The following is a 23,458-nucleotide window of genomic DNA, read 5'->3' as shown; positions in this document are numbered from 1 at the left end:
CATTCCACCTCGCTTGGTAGTTTTATTGCGGTGATGACTTGTCTTATAAATGGCTATTGTGCCATGGCGGAGCAGAGGGAGGTGTCATGATGACGTGGGGAGCTAATGCCGAGCTCCGGCCAGCAAATATATTAAAAATGAAAGTAGACACGGGCAGTAAGTGTTGCTTTTGGAACAAAGCTGAGATGGAAAACTGGAGCGCCGCAGCGTACCTTGGGCATCTTTCTGCTAAAGCTGAAGCTCAGATCATCAGAGGCTGCTCGTGGACTGATGGGGGCAAACACCTTTAGGAGCAGCTTGTTAAAAAAACTTCATAATCGCGGCTTCAGTCGCAATGTAAAGCAAATAATGTCCAAGATAAATGCAAGTCTGTGGCAGCGCAGAAACCTAATCTTTGCCTAATCTTTTATAAAAAGGACACGATTGTGCACCATTACTGGAATGGTCTGACCACTTATACACGAGCTAAGCCTCAGCGTTGCAGCAAATTGACAGCATTGTTTTGTAAAAACGGCTGGATGTGAAGCACACTGCTTCCCACTCTGTCAGTGAGAGTGCTGTGTGCTCCTCACTGCTGCCTGTCCTCGTGCTCCCATGGCTGGAGAGGCAGGCTGCAGTCAGAAAAGACGTTTACTCCACTGAATCAGCCTGACGATGAATCGCGCACACGGGAAGCTGTTGCAGGCTGATTCTAGCCGCCAGTCTGAGGCTCTTTCTATAGTTAGGCGTGAGCTTCAGAGGGCCAATCAGACGGTGGTGGGTGTGTTGGGTCGTCAGTGTGACAGTGTGATGTAGATCTGTCAGGGTTTTCAAATATTAGCGTTTCACCATCTGTTTACTGTCAGACGCTAATGCAACAAATAGGACACAATCTTCCCATTCAGCCTGCATGTTGAACTCAGAGAGACCGAACATTTTAAAACAGGAACAAGTAAAAAATGGTTTCTCTTGGATGGTTTTTCTTTAAAAACATCACTTTCCTTCCATCGATCCACTTCCTGGTTTCCTTTTTATCTTTCCGTGTCCTTCACAGGGGTTCAAATGAAGATTATCATGGATTACCACGACCTGGATGACTAAGAACTTCACCAGCATATTTCCATGTTCTTATTTTATTGTCATCTTTGGTTGATGTGTCATGGAAGTGTGTGCAGTCAGTTTCATTTCCTGCCTGCTTCCAACATTTGGGTCTTCTTCACCACCAGATGAACAAGTACATTTTTCTTTGTCTTTTACGTTTTTCAAATAAATGTAGACTTACATTTTTTCTGACTTACTTTATTAACTGGTATGTTTGCAAATGTCTTGTCCTTTTCTTCCATTTATTATATTTGGTATATCTTCTCATCTTTGATTTAACCTGGAAAAAATGACAGTGAATCCTACAAACTTAATCAGTTTCGTTGGAACAGATTCTTAATTAATTCTGAGAGATTTGATATAAAGTTAGTCATAAAATAACAATTGCTGCTATTTATCATCGGTTTGTACGTTGTTTTTGTACTAAAGAAAACAAGGCCAGGCCAGGCCAGAATACAGGGAGTTGTAGTAGTCCAATCGGCAGGACATGAACAGATGGATAATATGCTCCAGGACATTAGCAGGAAGGTATGGCTTCATGCTAACTGCCAGCCTGATTGGACCACTGCACTCACCTGTCTGTGAAGATTAAAAGAACCATCTAAAAACACACCAAGGTTTTTAACACAGGGTTTTAGAAAACCACAACAAGGACCAAGAGGACTAACAACCTTGTTTAAACGATTAGGACTGCCAAATAGTAACATTTCAGTTTTTTGGTTGTTGAGTTAAAAAAAATTAATGGACATCCATTGTTTGATGCTTTTTAAGCACTCCAGTTATGAACCGATTGACCTGGCATCACTAAGTGGCAAATAGATCTGAAGGTCATCAGCGAAACAGTGAAAAGTAATTTCATACTTCTCAAAAATAGAGCCTAAGGGGAGCATATACAAAGAAAAAAGTGCTGGACCCGAAATGGAGCCCTGAGGCACGCCACATGTCAGAGGTGCTGTTTTTGAGGTAAAAGGACCCAGATTAACAGAAACTGACCCCTTGTGGAGGTAGGATTTAAACCACTGGAGAACAGTACCTCTGAGACCAACGCATGACTCTAGGCGGGACAACAAGTAAAAGTTGTGGATTATAATGCAACTTGACCCATTTGTTTAGTTTTTAGAGTGTAAAAACAGAGAATGCAGCTTGAATTGATTAAATATTGAAGTGAAACTTTATAACGTGTCTTTTGTCATCTGAGAAAGAAAATTTGAGAAGCACTTTACACTTCATATTTCTGCAAGCACATCTGCAAATATTTTTTTACTTTTCCACAGAGTGTTTTTTTTCCTGTCGCTGCCTCAGTTCTTAAATCATTCCACTTTGAAGCGTATGGAGTCATCGGGGAGAGCCACCCTGAAGTGGCTGCTGATGAATGGCGTGTTCTGTGGTGCTGTAGACCTGTGGGTGTTTGTGCGGATCATCAACGTGGAGCATAAATCACAGCATGTTCTCAGAACGCCACTAAGTAGAAAGGTCAAAATGCAGAACAAAGAGCTGTTGAGTAATACTCGTTTAGAGTCATGAATGCTTTTTGTAACCGACGGGAAGCAGGAAAACTTTTCATTTAAAAGACATTTCATGTGTCAGTAAAATACTCTAATGATCTGTGTCCGTCGACTGCAGTTTGTTCCCTGGAACATCGTATTTACAGTCAAACCACATGAACTTTATTGATGACAGAATCCAACTGGGTCCAAAAACACCTTCAGTGTGAACTTCACTTTTTAACTGCTGCCCTCTTTTATATACGACTCTCTTTCTCTCTATATTAATTTCTCTCTTTTTTGTCATTGTTTTTCAATAATTTTAAGAATATTTTTGAATTTCAATTGAATTATTCGACATTTGAAGCTGTGTCGTGAGAATGTCAAACACAGTGAGATCATTGCTGAAACTTCAGAGGTGAAACAAGCTTTTATGTTTCACATAAAACCACATAGAAAATAATCTGAAGTGAGATTAACTGAACCTAACACCAGAGCTTTATTTTGGAGTGAAATGTATGATAAATAATGTATTTAAAATATTTAATAATAAAAGAGTGATCTTTTTCTCCAAGTGAGTAACTGAACATAAAATTACTAAGAAAAATTCTTGCTAATCTATAAAACTAGGTCTAAATTAAATGAGCATCGTGTATTAATAATGTTAGAAGCAGGATCCCAGGAGGATGAAGAGCACCTTTGATTGAAGCTGCTGTTTTCAGTTAACGCAACTTGGTTTGAATTCAAACTATTTAATTAGCTTTTTAAATTTGTTTATAGTTTTTTTTAATGCTGAAGGTTCAAAACCAATGATTCACTTATTTATTGTTGTTGTTTAAATCCAACAACAGGGCTAAAATAAAACTTAACACTGTGCTCATTTACTGGGTTATTCAAAAATGCTTTTTTATCACTATTACCAGCACGGACACATTTCTCATTTAAAGTTTTTCTTTCCCAGATTCAATTTTTACTTCTTGCAAAATAATAATAAAAAAGAAGACAGAGATCTTGTAAGAACAGCTGCTTGGAGCACCTTTTTTCCTTGTATTTACATTTTTTTTGCACTAATTTTATTCAGTGTTTTATTTTTTCTGATGAATTGTACTGCGTGATTTAGTTTTGATTAATTGAATTATTTGGTTCTCTGCTAAACAGAAGGACTAAAATGTTTTTAAAAGTGTTTCTTTTGGCTACAAGGTATTTTTTGTTTAGAAAAATAACTATAACAATCTAATGACGATGAAATTATAGAAATAAAGTGCATAATGATTACATTTGTGTTATAAAAAGAATTTTACGTTATGCGCTTTGTGGCTTTTCATTTCAATTCAAATTCAAAAACACGTTATTAATCCCAGAGGGATACCCGAGCCACACCGGTCTGAGGACAGCTTGTCCTGTACGAAAACACTGCTCTAAGACATACACCACTGCATCCAGGTGCAGGGGCGGATTTAGGACTGAAGAAGATCCGGGGCGTAACACACGCACGCACGTGCGCGCACACACATACACACACACACGTCACACGCACTAGTCTTTTCATAAAACATTCGGGGCTTGAGCCCAAGTAGCCGGGCCTAACGCCGGCCCTGCAGGTCAGTATAAACATCAGGTTTCATCCTTCAGTTTCAAGACGGACAATTGACCATGTGTGTCAGCTGAAAACTCTTTTATTTTTAATTGTACCATAGAAGTGCCCAGCAACTGTAGAGCATCAATGTGGATCGGCAAAACTTCATCATTTTCCTCACACATCTGCTAATATTTTCGCTGTGTTTTCTGTTACTGTTTTACATCTTTAAATCATTTGGGCTGAAAATGATTCTATCCACTTAAGCTCAGCGTACCAAACCTCAGGAGGGTTAGTCTGAAGCCAACCAGATGCGTTGTGGGGCGGGGTGTCAAGATGGTCTCAGGTGCCGTTTGAGACTCACCATGCGCTCAACATTCCTGCCTGACGTGTGTGTTGAAGAGCCGCTGATGCTCGCAGTAATACACGAATCTTTGGTAATCAGATAGCTCCATTAGCTACATGCTATAGAATTTCTAACAATGATTTCATTCTGTGCTTTTAGAGTAGCAGAAAACCTGGGCTCTGATCCCCTAAACCTTTTCCAGGGATTTGTTGAGCATCATTAAAGATAAATATAGGCTGCCTCATGAATGAACCTTTGTGTTTTTATTACTTTCCCCCCATTTTTAAGGGGATGACTGGAATTACACAGGTTTCTGTGGATCTTTGAGCAAATACAAAAGATATATTTTTATATTGGATAATTACAGCTTAGTAAGAGCTTCAACTGTTTAACTGATGGAAATAGTATTTTTTTTAAATTAGATAAATAAAAAAAACTTTTAATCTCTTCATTTTCCAGGATCTTTTGTTTTTTTTGTGATTCTCTGTATTTCTGTTTTTAAGCTACGTCTACATTGCGTTGGTATCTCGGTGGGCTGTGATGAATGGAGAAAAGATGAAAATTTGCAGATAAATGATACATAATTAGTGTGTTTGACACGTTTGCACAATATTTTATATCTATATCACGTAAATAGCTGTCAAAATGTTGTCACAGCACGTCTTAAATATTATTTTATTAGCCATTTTATTCTCATTTTATTAACAAACTCCTTCTGAAGTTGTGCCACATTTCCCCGCCTTTTCTCACTCATGTAATTAAACTCATGAATTTCAGGCTGGTTCTGCAACAATTATTTCTGAAATGTGTTAAAATTCCTGTGACAGCAGCAAGGTCCTGCAGTCGGAAACAAAAAACTCATTTAGTAAATATCTCTGTGACAGACGTTTGGAGTTTGTACCAACATTCAGCTAAGTCAGATTTTGACTTCAATCAGGTTTCTGTTTCTCATTTATTTTCTATTTTAAATCTATTTTTTTATATTTATGTATTTGCGCTTTCTGCTTCCCCAACTCACTTGTTTCATGTTCCTAAAAATCACATCTGCTTTAAGTTTCTCAGTATTTATTGTTTCTGGTTGTCATCCCCTCTACAGTACCTCCAGGTGCTGAGAGTTCATTTGGTAAAAATATAAGTTCAGTTTCATTTTTTTTTACTTTCTGTCTGGGCAGCACCTCGTGCTTTTAATGTCATTTCCTCCTCTGAGGGCCATCCCTCCATTAGCCCTGCAAAACACACACACACGCACACACACACACACACACACACACACACACACGCACACACGCCCCCCCCCCCCGCCCCCCCCAGTACATCAGAATACTTGTTTACACCTGCAACTAATAAAAGGATATTTTGAGAACAAACAATTTATAATATTTTTAAAAATAGAGGAGTATTAGGGCCACTGGAAAACATTTTTTTTTAATTCTGAGAAGCCAGAAATCTGGTATTAGGATCAGGATTCTGACAATGTTCTATTTTTTCTATTTTGAGGTTTATAATTTGCTCTAAAGTGTTCACCAGAGGAAAAAAACAAAAACAGCTAGAACAGACTTTTAATAATTTCACATAAACAATGTTGTGCAGAAATATGTGACCTTGTGTTGGAGAGCATCAGACAGCTTAGTGAGCAGAGGCTCCGCCCAACATGGTCCAGTAAATATAAACAATATGGACACTGTAGTTATGGGATGAGCAGAGTCGGTTTTTCTCTCAGCAGACCAAAACGATTATTTCTGTTGAATTTTTATTCGGTCACGCCTCCAGTTTTGTGTAATAATGAAAGTTTTCTATTTTATGCATTGATGGAATAAATGTGGAGCAATTTTGGGCTTGACAGCTGCAGAACAAAAACATCAGCTGGAACAAAAAAAACATGTGCAGCTTATGAGAAGTAAAATAGTTCAGCCACATTGTGGATAAAACTCCCCGGAAACCTTTTTCTGAGTACACCGCATTCAGACGAAAACATCTCCTCACTAAGAACAGCTAATGATTAATGAGGAATTTTAGTGGGCCAATCCGACGAGTTTATACTGGAAAGCTGAGATGTGAACCGTATAGTCAGGCTTTGTGGTGTTTTGTTTAGGAGCAGATCTCAGATCTGTGTCTTAAGTGTGGTTGATTGAAAAAACATTTTTGATGATAATTTCTAATTCTCATGGGTCACTTTGGGTGTTTCATTAGGCTGAACGTGAAAATAGTCTCCTGCACCTATCTCCTGCATTAGCTTCTGATAGAAAATAGATGGTGAAACTCTAGGATTAGAAAAGTCTGACAGATCTACGTCACACTGTCACCTAACATTCATGGAGTCATGGTTTAAAGTCCAGGAAACAACAGAGAACGTCCCCGGCCAGCAGAATCTACCTGCTAGCATTAGCGACTCAAAAAACGTAGAACTCTTCCAGGTTTGCGTTATTTGTGTAGATAAAACATTCATGTTGCAAGTCAGTGGTAGAGTCGCACTGCTGTTATCCAATCCCATGATAAATGTTCAAAACTCCGGAAATAAGTCTCCAAAACCTGTCTTCTGAATCTTAGCTGTGGTGTGGGCCGCTTGGAGTTCTTGGAAATGATGCACTAGTATGTTGTGATTTGATTCGATTAGTTTTGGTGCCATTTCACACCCAAAATGTGCCTTTTTAATGGAAATGAAACCAAACTCAGCAGGTTCATCTGAGTAACAACTCAACAACTCAGACTTTGAAAAACTTGAACTGCAATTCTTACATAAATCCACCCCTTTGTTATTATTTCTTCAAATGATTCTCAAGTGTTGGTGCTGCTGTAACAAGCAGATTTCCCCACTGTGGGATCAATAAAGTCTATTCTATTCTAAAAATGTCAAGCTTTAAAATGAACTTTAATAATAACAAATAAAAAAAAAACAAGAATGAAAGAAAAATCCAGGATTATTTTTTTTATTTTTACTACTAATTAGCATATAAATGAATGCAATATTTCATACTATTATTGTTGTAAAAATTCTTCCACTTTGCTCCAATTATAGAGCTTTTTAGTCGATGGATGCATTTTTATATTAAAATTAACAAAACATTTAAATGGTCCTAAAAATGTTGTTTCCCCCCCCCCCCCCCCTCCCCCGTTTAAATGGGCTTCTTCTCTTGTCTCTTTAATTCCAGAGAATGATGCTGACGTCCCTGATGCTCGGCTGCATCGTCTTCACTGCAACGCAGTTTTATTTAGGCTCCGCCCACATGATCCTTGATGAGCGACTCTCCACCAATATGGCTGTTGTGTCCAACGCTTTGTCCCAGAGCATTGAGATAGAAACACCCCCTGTTGTTATTGTAGGTAAATATGGACTTGAGTTTTTCCCCAATAAAAAGTACGACTTCAGTACAATTTAAAATGAATTTCACATATTTATAAAAATTCGAAATTTCCTGATTTAAATATCCTTTTTTTTCTTCCAGAGTTGGCAAAGTCTACAAAGAAGAAAGAGAAAACAAGAAAACAGAAAAAGGTGCTTTTAGGTTTTTGGCTAAATTTAACTTAATTGTTTTATGTGTTAAGCATCTAAAATCCTTCCTGCTTGACCTAAACTGAGAGTTGGAAAAAACACTACTTTACTATCAATATACCAACAAATAAAAACCACGTTCTACAATGAATATGCTGAATGTGACTGGAAATGTTGCCACCATTGTGCTTTCATTAATAGTGGGTGTGTAATGGCAATAATTTGGCTATACAATAAATATCACAATACATGGAGGTGATACGATATATCGCTAAACTAAATACCAGATGATATTTTAAATATTTAATATTGTAAAACTCAGATAAGATGCTTCCATGACACAGTCAGTGTTCCAGCATGATCTTATTGTCCAGAGTGGAGGCTGTAAAAACTGTCAAAGTATGAATTGCACCTAACAAAACAAATTCAGTGAATGTTTACATATAAATTCTCAATTAAAAAAAAGCAATACTCTGCTTTAAAACATCACTTCAGCATTAACACAAAACATTATAGGTTTTCGGAGGACCAATCATATTTTTACACCCCTATTCATAACTGAGACCAAACTGAATCTAGAGCTTCTGATGTTAGCACAAAACAAGCTTGTTGAGTTGCACCTTGCAGCTTTAAAACTGTCCACAAGCTTCTGAGAATGTTTTATTTCCAAGCTCCAAATCCATCCACTCAGACCGACCATGGGGTCCTCGATTTTCAGGAGGATCAGTGTCCATCCCAAAAAGAAAAACCAAAACTTTTATGTAAAGGTGTACTTTACTGAAAATTCATTCTTAAATGATCATTTCTGATTCTAATTGGTCACTCTGAGTGTTTTGTGTAGGCTGAACATGAAAATAGTCTCCTACACCGATCTCCTGCTGTAGCATCTGATCGAAAATTGGTGGTGAGACTCTAGGATTTGAAAAGCCTGACAGATCTATGACACACTGCCATGGACTCACCCATCTTTACTCACGACGCAGAAGACTGTTGTTGGTTCAGCGTCCAGGAAACAGCAGAGAACGTCTTGTCCAGTGGTAGCTAACTATTAGCTTTAGCAACTTCACCACACAGCAAAACTCCTTCATGCTTGTAATATTTGTGGAGATAAAATATCAACATTGCAGAGCAAACAGAGTCAGAGCTGTGTTGCTGATGGCTAATCTGAGGTGAAAAGTCCAAATATCAGGAAATAAGACTCCGGTTCCTGCTGTGTTCAGCTCAACTCTGATGTGGCTCACTACCAGTTCCTGAAACATGAGCACCAAAGCTTTTTTCCCTCCAGAGCACAACTTACAAGGCATTTATTCCCACTAGAGACCACTGCAAATGTGTTAAAAATGAGTTAAGTTCAACATTAATGGGCAATTCAGTTTGGGTATCTTTTTGTCTCCTGTTTTTTTTTTCCCTTCATATTAGTTCCCAAACATCAATCTTTCACTCCTGGAAAGGAGGTGGGAGTGTCCGTGCAACAGTCAGATAAGCAAATGTACAGAAGATGCTGCAAAACAGACAAAAAGAGAAAACCTTCCATGATTCAAAATACCCAACACGAGACAGGAAGATGACCAGACAAGCCAAGCAAACGATAGACAAGCTCACTCAGACATGAGTGAAAGCAATTTATAGAAATAAATGAACAGGAAATTAGGTAAAAAAAAATAAATAAATGAAGGAATATCTTCATTTTATTAAAGTTTTCAACACTCAAATATCCATTTACAGTTTTGATTCTTAAAAAATGTCAATATTTGTACACAAAATTGCTGAAAATCCTCATATTTGGGCACATTTTGATTATACTTGCATTGAAAATTTACCATACAATGTTGCAGCTATTTCTAAATCTAGGTTTTATCTTACACTAAACCTGTGAGTAGTCATCTGACTCATCCCCCTGGTTTCTTTTCTCTCAGAGCAAATTTGCAGTGAAGAAGCGACCTCCTCCCCCCCCTAACTGCATCCCCCTGTGGGGGAGCTGTAAATCACCAGAAAATGTGTGCTGTGATTTCTGCGCTTTCTGCCAGTGTCGGCTCTTCAAAACTGTCTGTCTCTGCCGAATGGGCAACCCCGGCTGCTAAAGGTCAACGACGCTCCGTGTCCATGGGGTTCAATTACCAGTTAAAGGAAACCACATGCGGGGAACGTGGTGAAAGGTGATTCACTTTACAGACCTAGTTTGTAATTTTTCTCAAAACTCACAGCATGAAAGCACTTTATCACAGAGGATCGCTCCACGGCAAACTTTACTGAAGTGGAACAGGGTGTGAGGCTTTTAGCACTGCTATGACACTCAAAATAAAAGATTTCATTTTTCTTTGAGCTGAGCTTGTAGGACACGTACATACATGAACTTATATGATCAGATCTATGCTATGTTTACATATGACTACACAGACTCTCAGTGTTACCATTAAATACGATTGGTGTTAAAATCACATGAATCTATTAAGAATAAAGTGTCTTTTCGACCAATTAAATTCTCTGTTTGACTTTTTTTATACCGTTTCTAAAATCTCAGACATATATATATATATATATATATATATATACACACACATATATATATATACACACACATATATATATACACACACATATATATATACACACACATATATATATATATATATATATATATACACACACATATATATATATATATATATATATATATATATATACACACACACACACACACACACACACACACACATATATATATATATATATATTTCTTAGTGCTTTTCTTTGTCACCACAATGTTTGGTGTTTCTACTCGGGTCGAAAGAATCCACGCTTCGTACTGATGTCCACAATTATTTTATTTCTCTCTGACAAGCATGGAGCACCGTGAAAACTAGAAACAAGTAAATTAATATCAATAACATATATGATATTCATCTCAGCCACTTATTTCTTTCCACAAAGTGCACAAGTGTTAAACGAAGAACAGTATAACGTTTTTTACCGTGTACGCCTTGTAAAACCCAGCAGTAGAAAAGATGTATGTTCCAAAAGTCCGCCGTGTTACCGCACCGTGTCGTCTCTCCCGCGACTCACAGGAAGCGACTACCTCACAACAATCTCAACAGAAACATTTCTTATAAGAAAGACGTATAACTCCACTGCACAGATACACAATATGAGTACCAAATAAAGAAAACAAAACAGAGACAACGTACCGATCTCCGATGCGCTGCTGGTGTTGTCATGGCAACCAACACAAACATTCCAACGTCAGTTACACTCCCACCAATTACCTTTGATTATTACAATTGCGAATGTGAATACACTTGTATTGTTCATTAAATCAATGGTAATTCCCAAGCACCGTGTTGTTATGTTAAAACACTCTTGCATTGACATAAACAATATACTTTTCTCAAACAATGAATTCAACAATATGAACAGAATTTACATCTCCACAACATGTGCATGAAGTACAGCATAATGACAACTTGTATTTTAGAAGGGAAATCTAATCAATGAATGACATATTTTTCTCATTTTTTACCAGGACCACTAATTTCTGAATGGGTCTTTGAATGATGGATGGTTGGACGAGGCGTTCGCCTCTCTTTCCTAATTTCCTATCACCAGTCTGGATTGTCACCTTCCGTACAAGTCCATCATCATCCTCATGTGCTTCCACAACCCTAGCGAGTTTCCATTCATTGCGAGGAACATCTTCTTCTTTGAGAATCACAATGTCACCCACCTCCACATTACGTCTTGGTGTATGCCATCGCTGTCTCAGAGCAATATTGGCCAGGTATTCCTTTCTCCATCTGTGCCAAAATTGCTCAGTCAGATATTGGACCCTTCTCCACCGTTTCTTAGCATACAGGTCCTCCTTGACAAATTTACCTGGAGGTGGAAGTGGGATTGAGGATTTCATGGTGATCAAGTGGTTCGGTGTGAGTGGCTCCAAGCTTTTGGGGTCGTTGATGTTATCAACAGTGAGTGGGCGGTTATTCACGATGCACATAGCTTCATAAAGGAATGTCCTTAATGAGGCATCATCCAGCCTTCCCACACTGCAGGCAAGGACCGTGCTCAGTACGCTTCTCACTGTCCGGATTTGGCGCTCCCATGCGCCTCCAGCATGACTAGAGTGGGGCGTATTCATCTGGAAGTCACACTGTTTTTCTGCCAGGTATGCAGTCACTCTTTCCTTATCAAGTTCTTTCAGAGCCTTTGCCATCTCGTTTCTTGCCCCCATAAAATTAGTTCCCTGATCAGACCTAATGTGTCTAACAGCTCCACGAAGGGCAATGAAGCAGCGCAAAGCATTGATGAATGCGTCAGTCGTCAAATCCTCCAGCATCTCTATATGCACTGCCCTTGAGCAAAAACATGTGAAGAGGAGGCCGTACCGTTTTTGATCTTTGCGACCCTGTTTGGTGTGAAAAGGACCAAAGCAGTCCATACCACAATAAGTGAATGGTGGTGTGGGATCAACACGGTCACTAGGTAGATCTGCCATTCGTTGCTCCTCTGGTGGCGCGCGGGCTTTCCTACACTGTACGCACTGCCTGATGTATTGGGCCACAGCCTTACTTCCACCAGCGATCCAGTAACCATTGACTCTGAGTGCATTGAGGGTTTGTCCTCTGCCTTGGTGTTGTATCTTGGTATGATGGTGTGCGATGATGAGGTTTGTAACAGCACCATCTTTAGGAAGGATCACAGGGTGTCTTAACTCGAGAGGCACAGATGCCTTCCTTAATCTTCCTCCTACTCTCATTATGCCATCTTGGAGGAATGGGTCAAGCTGAAAGAGTGGGTGGTTGCAAGGCAGCCTTCCTAGTTTCTGGCTGAGTGTGTTTAACTCCTCTTGAAAGGCATCTTGTTGTGCAAGCTTGACAAGAGTCTGTGCAGCTTGTTTTCTCTCTTCCACGTTTAAAGGTTCAGCGGTCCTGATCCTCTTTGCCAGCCGCTGGATACGAGCAATGACGTTGACAGCTGTAGCCCATCTTGAGAACCGCAGCAGATGCTTCTGGATGTCAAACTGTCTTGCTGCCTCAACCTTCAACACCTGAGTAGTCCTCACCTCTGGGTCTCCCACCAGCAAATCTGAAGTAGCCTGTTTGGTGGCTATCTCTCTTTCCCATAGAAAGCCTGGGCCAGAGAACCAATTTGACTTGATGAGGTCAGCTACTTTGAGGCCTCTCGATGCATGATCAGCAGGGTTTTCTCCTGTGTCCACATAATACCATTTCCGTGCATCTGTGTTTTCTCGAATTTTCTGAACACGATTTGCCACGAACACATGGAACCTTCTTGCTTCATTATTGATGTAACCAAGCACGACCTTTGAGTCTGTCCAAAAATATTCGTCATCAATCTTGAGCTCTAGCTCCTCCCTTAATATGCTGCTCACAGATGCCGAGGTTACTGCTGCAGTTAATTCTAGCCTCGGTATGGTGACTATTTTGGTTGGTGCAACCCTCGCCTTGCCCATGACCAAGGAGCAGCATACCCTTTCTCTGCTTACTACTCTGATGTAAGAGCACTGGCCATACCCTTGACTGCTTGCATCAGAGAAATGATGAAGCTCGGCTCTCTGAATCTCACCAAGGCTGTCAGGTATGAAGCATCTTTGAATTTCAATTCTTTCCAGGTTCTCCAAATCCTTCATCCAAGTCTCCCACCTTAACTTCAAGTCTTTGGGTAGTGGCTCATCCCACCCTGTGCCTCTCTGACACATCTCTTGCAGCACTCTTTTCCCTTCAAGAATGACTGGGGCTAGAAACCCCAAAGGGTCATACAAGGAGGCCACAATTGAGAGGATCCCTCGGCGCGTTGCCAGTTTCTCCTCAAGTGACACCTTGAAGGAGAAGCTATCATTTTCAATGTTCCACCTTATACCTAGTACTCTTTGAACTGGCAAATCATTGTGATTAAGATCAACATTCTTCACCTCCGTAGCACACGCTGCAACCTCCACTGAGTCAAGGACCTCTCGACTGTTGGAGAGAAATTTGTGAAGGTGCAGCTTTCCTTTGGCACACACAGCTTGGGCATCTTTGACCAGTTCAATTGCCTCACCCACCGACTTTACACTTATGAGACCATCGTCGACATAGAAATGTTTCTGGATGAAGCTAGCTGCGGAGGGGTACTCTTTCTCACATTGGCTGGCAAGGTGTTTCATGCCATAATTGGCACAGCCAGGGGAGGATGATGCTCCAAACAGGTGAACCTTCATGCGGTACTCTCTGGGTTCTGAGTTTGTGTCTCCATTTTCCCACCAGAGAAATCGCAGGTAGTCTCTATCATCCTCGCTCACATGAAACCTGTGGAACATTTTCTCCACATCACACATGACTGCGATGGGATATTTACGGAAGCGGCACAGCACAGCTGTTAGGCTATTTGTGAGGTCAGGTCCTGTTAGCAGATGGTCGTTTAAGGAGGTGCCTTCATACCTTGCAGAGCAGTCGAAAACCACTCTGATTTTGCCTGGTTTTCTGGGGTGGTAAACTCCTTGATGTGGGATATACCACACTTTCCCCAGCTCTGCTTGGTTTTCCACTTTCTCTGCATCTCCATCCTTGAAGACACCTTCCATAAATCTCACGTAGTCTATTTTGAATTTGGGATCTCTGTCCAGCTTCCTCTTTAGATGCTTCAACCGTACTAATGCCAGCCTTTTGTTGTCTGGGAGATGTGGACGTGCTTTGAAAGGGAGAGGCATCTCCAGGTGACCCTCCTTATTTTGTTGGATCCTCTCTTTCAAGATCTGCAGGAAGCATATATCTTCTTGAGATATGCTTCTGTCACCAGATTTTGTGTCTGCAAAATCGGACTCTAGGGCCTTGATGACAGCAAATGGCGTTATGGGTGGCATCTCTCTGACAGACACTCGATGGCAAAAACCAGTCACATCTTTAGCTTGCACACGCTGTGGTGCGCTTCCCACAATGCTCCAACCAAGATCCGTCTCAATAGCATAAGGCTCATAGTCGCCCCCAGTGATGACCCTTCTTGGAATTAACGCTCTGGAGCAGTCATATCCAATCAACAATCCAACACCACAGTCCATCAACGGGGGTATCTCTTGGGCCATGCTTACAAGGTGTTTCCATTTGTTGGCTGTCTGACAATTGGGAATATGTGCACGGTCAAGAGGAATGAAGTCCCTTGTGTAGGCTGGAGGCAAATTGATTGAAACGTTTGAGGAAAATCCTCTAACTTTGAGCTTGCATACTCTTTGACTCTTCACGACTGAGTCTCTCCCCATCATGGTGGAAAGTTTAAGTTTCACTGGTTCCATTGCTGCTTTTAGCTTTTCGCACACCTCCTGATCAACAAATGTGTGACTACTTTGAGTGTCCAATAGTGCATACACTAGGGTTTCAGTGTCCGGAGCACTAAGTGTTGAGATCCACACTGGGACTATCATCGACGTACTCCCACCTTCACCTCCACTCACACAACATGATAAAGATGACGTGCTTTCTTCCACTGCACCCTGAATTGATGATTCTCCTGCTGTAGAACGATCTTCATGCAATGGCGTTGGGTGACTCTTTTTGCATATGCTACATGTGGACCTGTTTCTACAGTCTTTAGAATTGTGACCCTTTCTTAGACATGCAAAACACAACTTATTTTCAAGTATGCATTTTTTCTTATCCTCTACAGGCATGTCCATAAGCCTCTTGCATTTATGTATGGAATGGTTCTCACTACAGCAGATACACTGGTCACTATTGTAATTTTGTGTTGGTGTGTTCCATTTCTTTGGTTTCTCTGCATCTCCCAACTTGATTTGACCAGGGTCAGATTTGGTGGTGGAGCTTGATGGAATTGAAGGTTTCACATTTGTGGCAAACGTGTTTGCTTTTGAACGCTTCATTTCTCTTGGTGGTGCCTCTGCAGAGTGCCTTAAGGCATGTAAGGATGACACTGGATTGCATGCTATGCGTGACTCCTTAGAGACAAAGGAAGCAAACTCATGAAAGCTTGGATAGTCGTTGCCCCGATCTAGCTGCTCTGTAACGTAACGGTTCCATCTACATGTCACCCAATCAGGAAGCTTGACTAATATTTTCTGATTCTCCTCGCAGTCGTTAAGAGCCTGTAAGCCCTTTATGTGGGGCATTGCATTACTACATGTTTGGAGGAAATCACTGAACTCTCTTAGCTTGAGATATTCCTTTCCTCCAATCTTCGGCCACCCATTTAACTTCTCTCTGAAAGCCCGCTGTACTACAAAGGAATGGCCATATCTAGCATTTAACCTATCCCATGCCTGTTGATAGGCTTCTTTATCTTTTCTGTAGAAGCTGCCTTCAAGAGAAGATTTTGCCTCGCCTGCTATGTACTTTTGCAGGTAGAATAGCCTGTCTGCAGGGTCAGAGCATCGTCTCTCTATGAGGGCTTTGAAGCTCATGCTCCATTCTGTAAACTTCAGAGGATCACCCGAGAATACAGAAGGTTCTGGAGTTGGCAAGCGGGTGAGAGCTAATGACTCTTGTAGCGATTTGACCAATGATGTCTCGTTTTGCACAACCTGCCGTTCTTGATCTGGGATGTGGTGAGCGAAGGGGTGTGCATCACTCACTTTGCTGAATGGAGGACTGCGTGTCCCATCCCTTTCCTCTTCTTCAGTGTAGACATTTAGCCTTGCCTGAATTACATCAATGTCCCTCTGGTTTTCCAGTTTTCTCAACTGCTGACGTTGAGCTTCGATGGCAGCTTCCATATCAACTTCAGCTCTCTTTGCAGCCAGCTGAGCAGCCGCTTCCGCCCTCATAGCCGAAATGCTAGGTGACTCTGAGAGATGTTTAGAATTGTGACAGCTGGGTGCAGTAACTCTGGAAGCTGTGGATCCATATATGGACCTAGCATATTCATTATCAAGTAGCATGCGTAACCTTGATCTTTCTGCCACTGTGTCAAACTCATCTTCATCTTCAGTGAGACGTACTCTCATCAGCTGCAGCAAGTCGGCTGTCACAGCTGAGCATGCATCAATCTTTCTTCGAATTTCTTGACTTGGTGAGGTTTGGAGTCGAATTCTGTCATACTGTTCCTTTAATTCAGACTCTTGCTTCTCAGCCTCATCCATCATATTATACATGTCACTCTCAGAGCATGCTTGCTTTAACCTTGTGCGAATGTCTCTTACGTTGCTTCTCCACTTCTCATATGTTGCTTTGAACCTCTTCTCCTTTTGAGTTAACTCTTGATCTTTCAGTTCCTGCATTTTTGGTGTTAATCGCCTTTCACGAGAGGATTTTCTTGTTTTTGTCTCAGATTTCTCAGACACTACACTTCTTTCCTCTTTCATATCCCCTGCATCTTGGACTTTTGACATAACATTAGGATGACTATGGTCATCTTTAGACATTTTCAGACTTTAAAAGGGGTATCTTATGAAGGGACAAGATATCTAAGGTAATTACAAGAATGGAATGGATGCAATAGGTGGAGAATTATTAAAATTAACACAAGGCACATTAGCTTAGTTTCTTACATATGACAGTAAATAAACTTCAGTTTCAGCCTTCTTAAAGCTTGCAAACAATAAGTAAGAAAACAACAATAAGTTCCAGGACTTGAACAGATTGTCCTTTTTTTTTCTTTTTCTTTTTTTGTTACACAGTCTGAAGTTTGAACACAATTAATTTCTTGTCCATTATAGCAAATTTGTAGCTCATGTTCTATCCATCAACACAGGAGGCATAACAGCTGCGTAATATAGCCTGATGACTCACGCTTCTTGAAACCGCTTCTTGAAGTGTCCACTGAATATGCAGCTCCTGATTGGTTGCTCCAAAATGCAAAGCAACGTGTCCACTGAAGCCTGTAGCTCACTGTAGCTTGCTGCAGGATGACGAGAGCTCTGCGCACCGAAGCCTCCAGATGGATTGGGCCAACGTTTTCACTGTTTCTACTCGGGTCGAAAGAATCCACGCTTCGTACTGATGTCCACAATTATTTTATTTCTCTCTGACAATCATGGAGCACCGTGAAAACTAGAAACAAGTAAATTAATATCAATAACATATATGATATTCATCTCAGCCACTTATTTCTTTCCACAAAGTGCACAAGTGTTAAACGAAGAACAGTATAACGTTTTTTACCGTGTACGCCTTGTAAAACCCAGCAGTAGAAAAGATGTATGTTCCAAAAGTCCGCCGTGTTACCGCACCGTGTCGTCTCTCCCGCGACTCACAGGAAGCGACTACCTCACAACAATCTCAACAGAAACATTTCTTATAAGAAAGACGTATAACTCCACTGCACAGATACACAATATGAGTACCAAATAAAGAAAACAAAACAGAGACAACGTACCGATCTCCGATGCGCTGCTGGTGTTGTCATGGCAACCAACACAAACATTCCAACGTCAGTTACATTTGGTGTCACATTTGTTTACCAAGAAAACCGTTCTCACATGTTTGAGGAGTCCCAGAATTTTCTGTGTAAAAGAAACAAAATCAAGCATTGTTTCATTTTAATTGAGTCTCTGGAAAAGTTAAGTCAGAAGAAGATGCCTCCTGATTCTTTTTTTTAAATAAAACTCCTCAGATGTTTACTGATGATATCAGTGTTCATCTAATTAAAAACAATTAGCATGCTGGACAAGGTCTGTAGAGATCCAGATGTTATATTAGAGAGTGCAGGACTGGGCAAACCAATCCACAGTTGAATGGAAGCTTTCAGTTTTACTGTATTTTCCTTTCCAGAAAGTAGCTTCTGGGTTCAATCTCAGTTTGCATGGGGTTACATTGGCTCCACAGTAAAAAATAAACAAATAAGGCTTGAGTGGTTAACTGTAGACTGAAAATGACCCGACGCCTGTGTCAGACAGAAATCTGCACTAAAAGCATTGATTCTTAAAGATGCATTAAGTATCAACAGCTGTGTCACCAAATCCCTAAATCCATTAGTATTATTTTCACTGTGGCTAATCTAATATTTATGACAAATGCTGATAAATATGTGCAGCACAGCCCAGCAACTTATGGAACTAACTCTGACTTGTTTTGGTCATCAACGTGTCAAAATCAAACCCTTTCACAGCTGTTGAACTTCTTTTAAAGGAACCACCCATCTGTACACACCTGGTAGTGATTTAGCTAATCATCTACCTTTAGTAGGGTGGAAAAACAATGAGTGAAAAGACAAACTATATCAATAATTTCAAAGAAAAATAAATTCAATGTTTTTGTACTGAAAGAATCAGGAAAGCAACAATACATGTGATAATTTTATGCAAATGACCACACCAACTTTAACTCCAAAATATAGAAAAGGGTAAAACAGCTTAGTCATCCTAATCTGTCCCTTCTGAGATGAGTAAAACACTTAGCTGAAATATTTCAATCCAAAATCTTTATTCAGATCATGAATGCAATTTAAAACAATTAAAAATATTCATATAGTACTTTTTTTATTCAGTAATGCATATTTGTAATACTACTAACCCTAGTTCCACATTTAATTTTCCAAGAATATGTGTGAAAAGTTAAATGGCATTTCATGATTCCAGTAACATAACTTTTCTTCTATTGAAAATACTTGTTATTTGTGCTTTGGGGTGTTTACAATTATTTTTCCACTCAAGTGAAACTGGATGAATACACTCAAATGCAAAATTTGGAAATAGCTGTTTTATGTGACTTTTTTTTCCTGATAAATACTTACACTTGTATTTTTATAGTGAACATAGACTGGTTACATTGTTGTATTTCAACAGCAACATGTTACAATCCCCGATCTAGGAGTCGAGGGGTTGTAACATAAATGGGGACTCGTCCAGGATTTCACTTTGCTATTTTCAGGTCTAGTGTTTGATTTGCAAAGGGAGGACCAGTGTGTGTTTTTTTGGTGAGGAGTGGAGGGATTTTATTGTGAAAGGAAGAGTACTTCTGGTGTGAGATAAATTGGCTCGTTTGTTGGGGACCTTTTGTTAATGTGGCAAGATGTCACATTTCGATGTGGAGGTTTTTACTGAGGCACCTTCTGTTGAGTGTACCCCAGAGAAGCCTGTGATGGGCTTTATACTGGAATATGATTTTATATTCATACAATTTTTTTTTTTTTTGCTGTAAAGCATTGCCAAAGGGATGTGAACCTGCTGAGTTTAAGATTATAGAACATACAAGTGAAACTAAGCAATGAGTTCGAAACATCAAAAATAAACAAATACACTCTAGACAATATGAGGGATTTGAAATTAGGATGGATGCATTTTATTTATTTTTCATTTCATTAGCAGTCGTGTATTTCTGTGAGGAAAGTGACCTGATGACCCAAAACAAGCAGGATCCACGAGACTCAACCCATTGAGTAACATGGGACTTTCCCTTTGAGTTATCAGAACAAGACGTGTCTTTCCTTCCGGGAGTTCTGATGAGCTGCAGCACAACGTGGGATTCATTTAACTCATTTATGAGCAGATGTTATGATGCATTAGGTTGTGTTTGAGCTCACTCCTTTTCAGCTCACGCTCCTGCCAGTTGTGAGAAGAGTTGTTTGGTGAAGAATGACAGGAGCAAAAGGGTAAAAGGGTGCAGAATGACCTTGAATGTCAGATGAAGGGTTTAATGCTGATTTTAATTAGAAGTTTCGGGAGCTGTTTGTTTTTGCTAATCAAAACTCTGGATTTAAAGCATGAACAAATCAGATGAGGCCTTGAAGAAATGCATTAGGCAACATTTAAAATCATCTTGAGAAGTGGGTGGATTCAGAAATGTTTATTTCAAATAAAAAATTCACTTTCTCATGCAAAAACGGACCACACTTTCATCTACTAGCACACCAGATCCTCACCTATTATCTGTAAAACTGCCTAAGTTAGCCCTTTTAGTGCGGTGGCCATGTTGACTTCAAAAGTTATTTCCACTTATTTCAGTCTAGTTCAACATACTTCATTTTGCAGTTTGCAGTGAAACTCAAAGAATAATAAAAAGCACTGAAACATGAAATACAAACCATGAGGATAATTTTTTTTGCAAAAATAAAATAAAAACCACTGTATAAGAAAAATAAACTAAGCAAGAGTGTCACAATAAAGAAAAAGTTACAAAGAGTGAGTATCCACAGGCAGGTTTATTTTAGGATTTGTTTTGAAAAGTGAATGAGATTTCTGGACCCAAACAGGGAGCTTATTCCTAGTAGAGGGCTCAAGCTCTCCTTCCCACTCTGGTCCTCGCAACTCTAGTAATCACAAGAAACCCTGCATCAAACTGTCACAGGCTATTAATGTGGTGATGCATTGTTGTAGCGTTTTGAACAATGAGGAGATATTTTGTCAACAGTTCAAACGCCAAGCTAAAGCCTCTTTGCAGTTATTGAGTCAATGTGCTACAAACACAAGCACCCATTTTCTCCATCACTTTGGGATAATAAGCTCCAGGTTTTCGAGATTTTGCGCAGGTAAAAGAAGGCAGACCTTAAGAAGTTCAAGGAAAGGTCAAAAATAACTCCAAGGTCTCTGACATGGGTTCTGGAGGCTAATTTAAAACAGGTGAGAGAGCAGATGGTTGGAAATGGAGCAAACAAGAATCTTTGTTTTATATTAAATTGAACATAGATGAGTACTGTTCAGCCAGGATTTACTGTCCACCAGACATGTTTGTAGCTTTGAGTTTCATCTAAAAGGTTTAATCAGTTCGTAGAGTAAGACGTTTTCTACACGACGAAGTAAATCAATGCCATGATTCCGATTCGAAGCATGTAAAAACACTCAGACCAAGTGCAGAACTCTGTGGAACACCAGAACAATTTGGTGCAATTAGAGGATGCATGATGAATATGAACAAACTATCATATAAACATAAAATATCCAATGATGACTTGCTTGGAGTTTCAATAAATTTTGTCCAGCGCTATCATGAGATATTTGGTTAACTGACTGGTCAGACTATATGAGCTGAGAACATTTTTCAGAAGTACTCTTGGCAGCTAACGCACCAATTTTTAACTTTTTTAAACACCCAATGATCCCTTTTAAAGTCTTTTCTGAATTAAGATCTATTGATTTATCAGATACAGGTGAAACTCTAAAAGTTATTTCAGAAGTCAACTTAAAATGTGAAACTGATATATGGGATGGGCTCATTACATTCAAATCATACTATTTTAAACCTTTATTTGTTGTAATTGTGATGATTATGGCTAACAGCTGATGGAAACCCCAAATTTTAAATCTCAGACTGTTAGAATATTGTGAAAAAGTTCAAGAACCTAAAAGTAGAAGAAACATATAGTGCCTCTCATGATAAAAAATACGAGGCACTAAACAAAAACAACAACAAAAAAGAATAATGTTTATGTGAATAAATTAAAACACTTTTTAAATTTTAATTTACTTAGTTATTTGATGTAAAAATACAATAATTGAAAGGCAAACATTTGGAAAATGAAAAAGATTTTAAGTAAAAGACTAGAAGGAAGGCAAAAACGAATAAGAAAAGGATACTGACTAGACTCAACGTGTCACAGTCTAATCAGCTAATTGATCTAAATTACCTGCAAACGTTTCTCGAGCCTTTAGATTGTCTCTCAATCTGTCACGCGTGCTGGTGAATGAAGCCGAGGTGAGGCGAGTATCCAGACCGGGGAGGAAACAGGCAGACAGGTAGGATATCTTACACTAACTTTAATATGAGACGCGCTGGACAATGAAACAATGGACCGACACAAGACACAGAACAGAAGGGGCTTAAATACACGAGGGCAGGGAGCTAAGGTGATTGGGAAACGAAAGGCAGGTGGGAACAATTAACGAGACACAAGGCTGAACCAAAACGGGGAGACAGGACAGGGTGTGACACAATCTAAGGTAGATTACTGAAAAAAATTAACTTTCTTTTTTTTTTTTAACCATGTCCTGTCTGGCTGTGAAGCAAGCAGAATTGATGTCTGAATGCTGGTAACAAGCCTTACAGATTTATTCTCAGGTGGAGCATCAAAGCGTCTGCTTTAAATGTCACGCCTGATACTTCAAACTTTATTGTTATTGTTTTTGAATGCTTTGTAATTCCGACCAGACATGGAGACAGAGGTGAAAGAGAAAGGAAAAGACAAATGGTGTGTGTGTGTGTGTGTGTGTGTGTGGGGGGGGTGTGTGGGGGGGGGGGGTCCACAAAAATAAACAATAATGAACAAGAGTATGCTTCTAGACCTGCAGAAAGAGAAGAGCAGAACAAAATGGGACACACAACAATACATCAGGAGCAATCTATCACTGCGTCAACGTGATGATGAAATATAAAATCAACATTGTTTAACTGAACAATCACACAATAATAAACCATAGTGCATTTAGTGGCAACAACAGCCTCGAGACAAGTGTTGAACGTGCCCAAGCCCATACTTTTGAGAGCACCATGTGAGCACCTGTGTGTGTACACGCACTTGTTTATATAAGGTTTCTCTATAGGAGCGTCCAATAGAGAGTGTAAGGGACCACAGATCTGCCCCCAAAGATGCGTAGGAGATGGGGGGAG

General features: G+C 39.7%; 2 protein-coding genes across 2 annotated transcripts in view; one reads left to right on the top strand and one right to left on the bottom strand.

The window, feature by feature from the left end:
* Positions 1–10,451, top strand: part of asip1 (agouti signaling protein 1) — a 19,120-nt gene extending 8,669 nt beyond the window's left edge. Inside the window, exons 3-5 of the mRNA XM_015958435.3 lie at positions 7,636–7,807; positions 7,930–7,979; positions 9,893–10,451. Of these exons, the coding sequence (XP_015813921.1) occupies positions 7,639–7,807; positions 7,930–7,979; positions 9,893–10,057 (384 nt within the window). The 5' untranslated portion in view covers positions 7,636–7,638 and the 3' untranslated portion in view covers positions 10,058–10,451. The remainder of the gene's footprint in view (positions 1–7,635; positions 7,808–7,929; positions 7,980–9,892) is intronic.
* Positions 10,452–10,802: 351 nt separating this feature from the next.
* LOC129153411 (uncharacterized) lies at positions 10,803–18,714 on the bottom strand. Its single transcript, XM_054732679.2, has 2 exons — positions 18,080–18,714; positions 10,803–17,968 (listed from the first exon to the last, which is right to left on the bottom strand). The coding sequence occupies exon 2, from the start codon at positions 17,338–17,340 to the stop codon at positions 11,458–11,460; it is 5,883 nt and encodes a 1,960-aa protein (XP_054588654.1). The 5' UTR covers positions 17,341–17,968; positions 18,080–18,714; the 3' UTR covers positions 10,803–11,457.
* Between the last annotated feature and the right edge of the window lie 4,744 nt (positions 18,715–23,458).

Source organism: Nothobranchius furzeri, chromosome 3 (genome assembly GCF_043380555.1).
Source record: "Nothobranchius furzeri strain GRZ-AD chromosome 3, NfurGRZ-RIMD1, whole genome shotgun sequence".
NCBI classification, from domain to species: Eukaryota; Metazoa; Chordata; class Actinopteri; order Cyprinodontiformes; family Nothobranchiidae; genus Nothobranchius; species Nothobranchius furzeri.
Note: the sequence above shows the minus strand (reverse complement) of the source record. Positions and strands in the feature narration are given on the sequence as shown.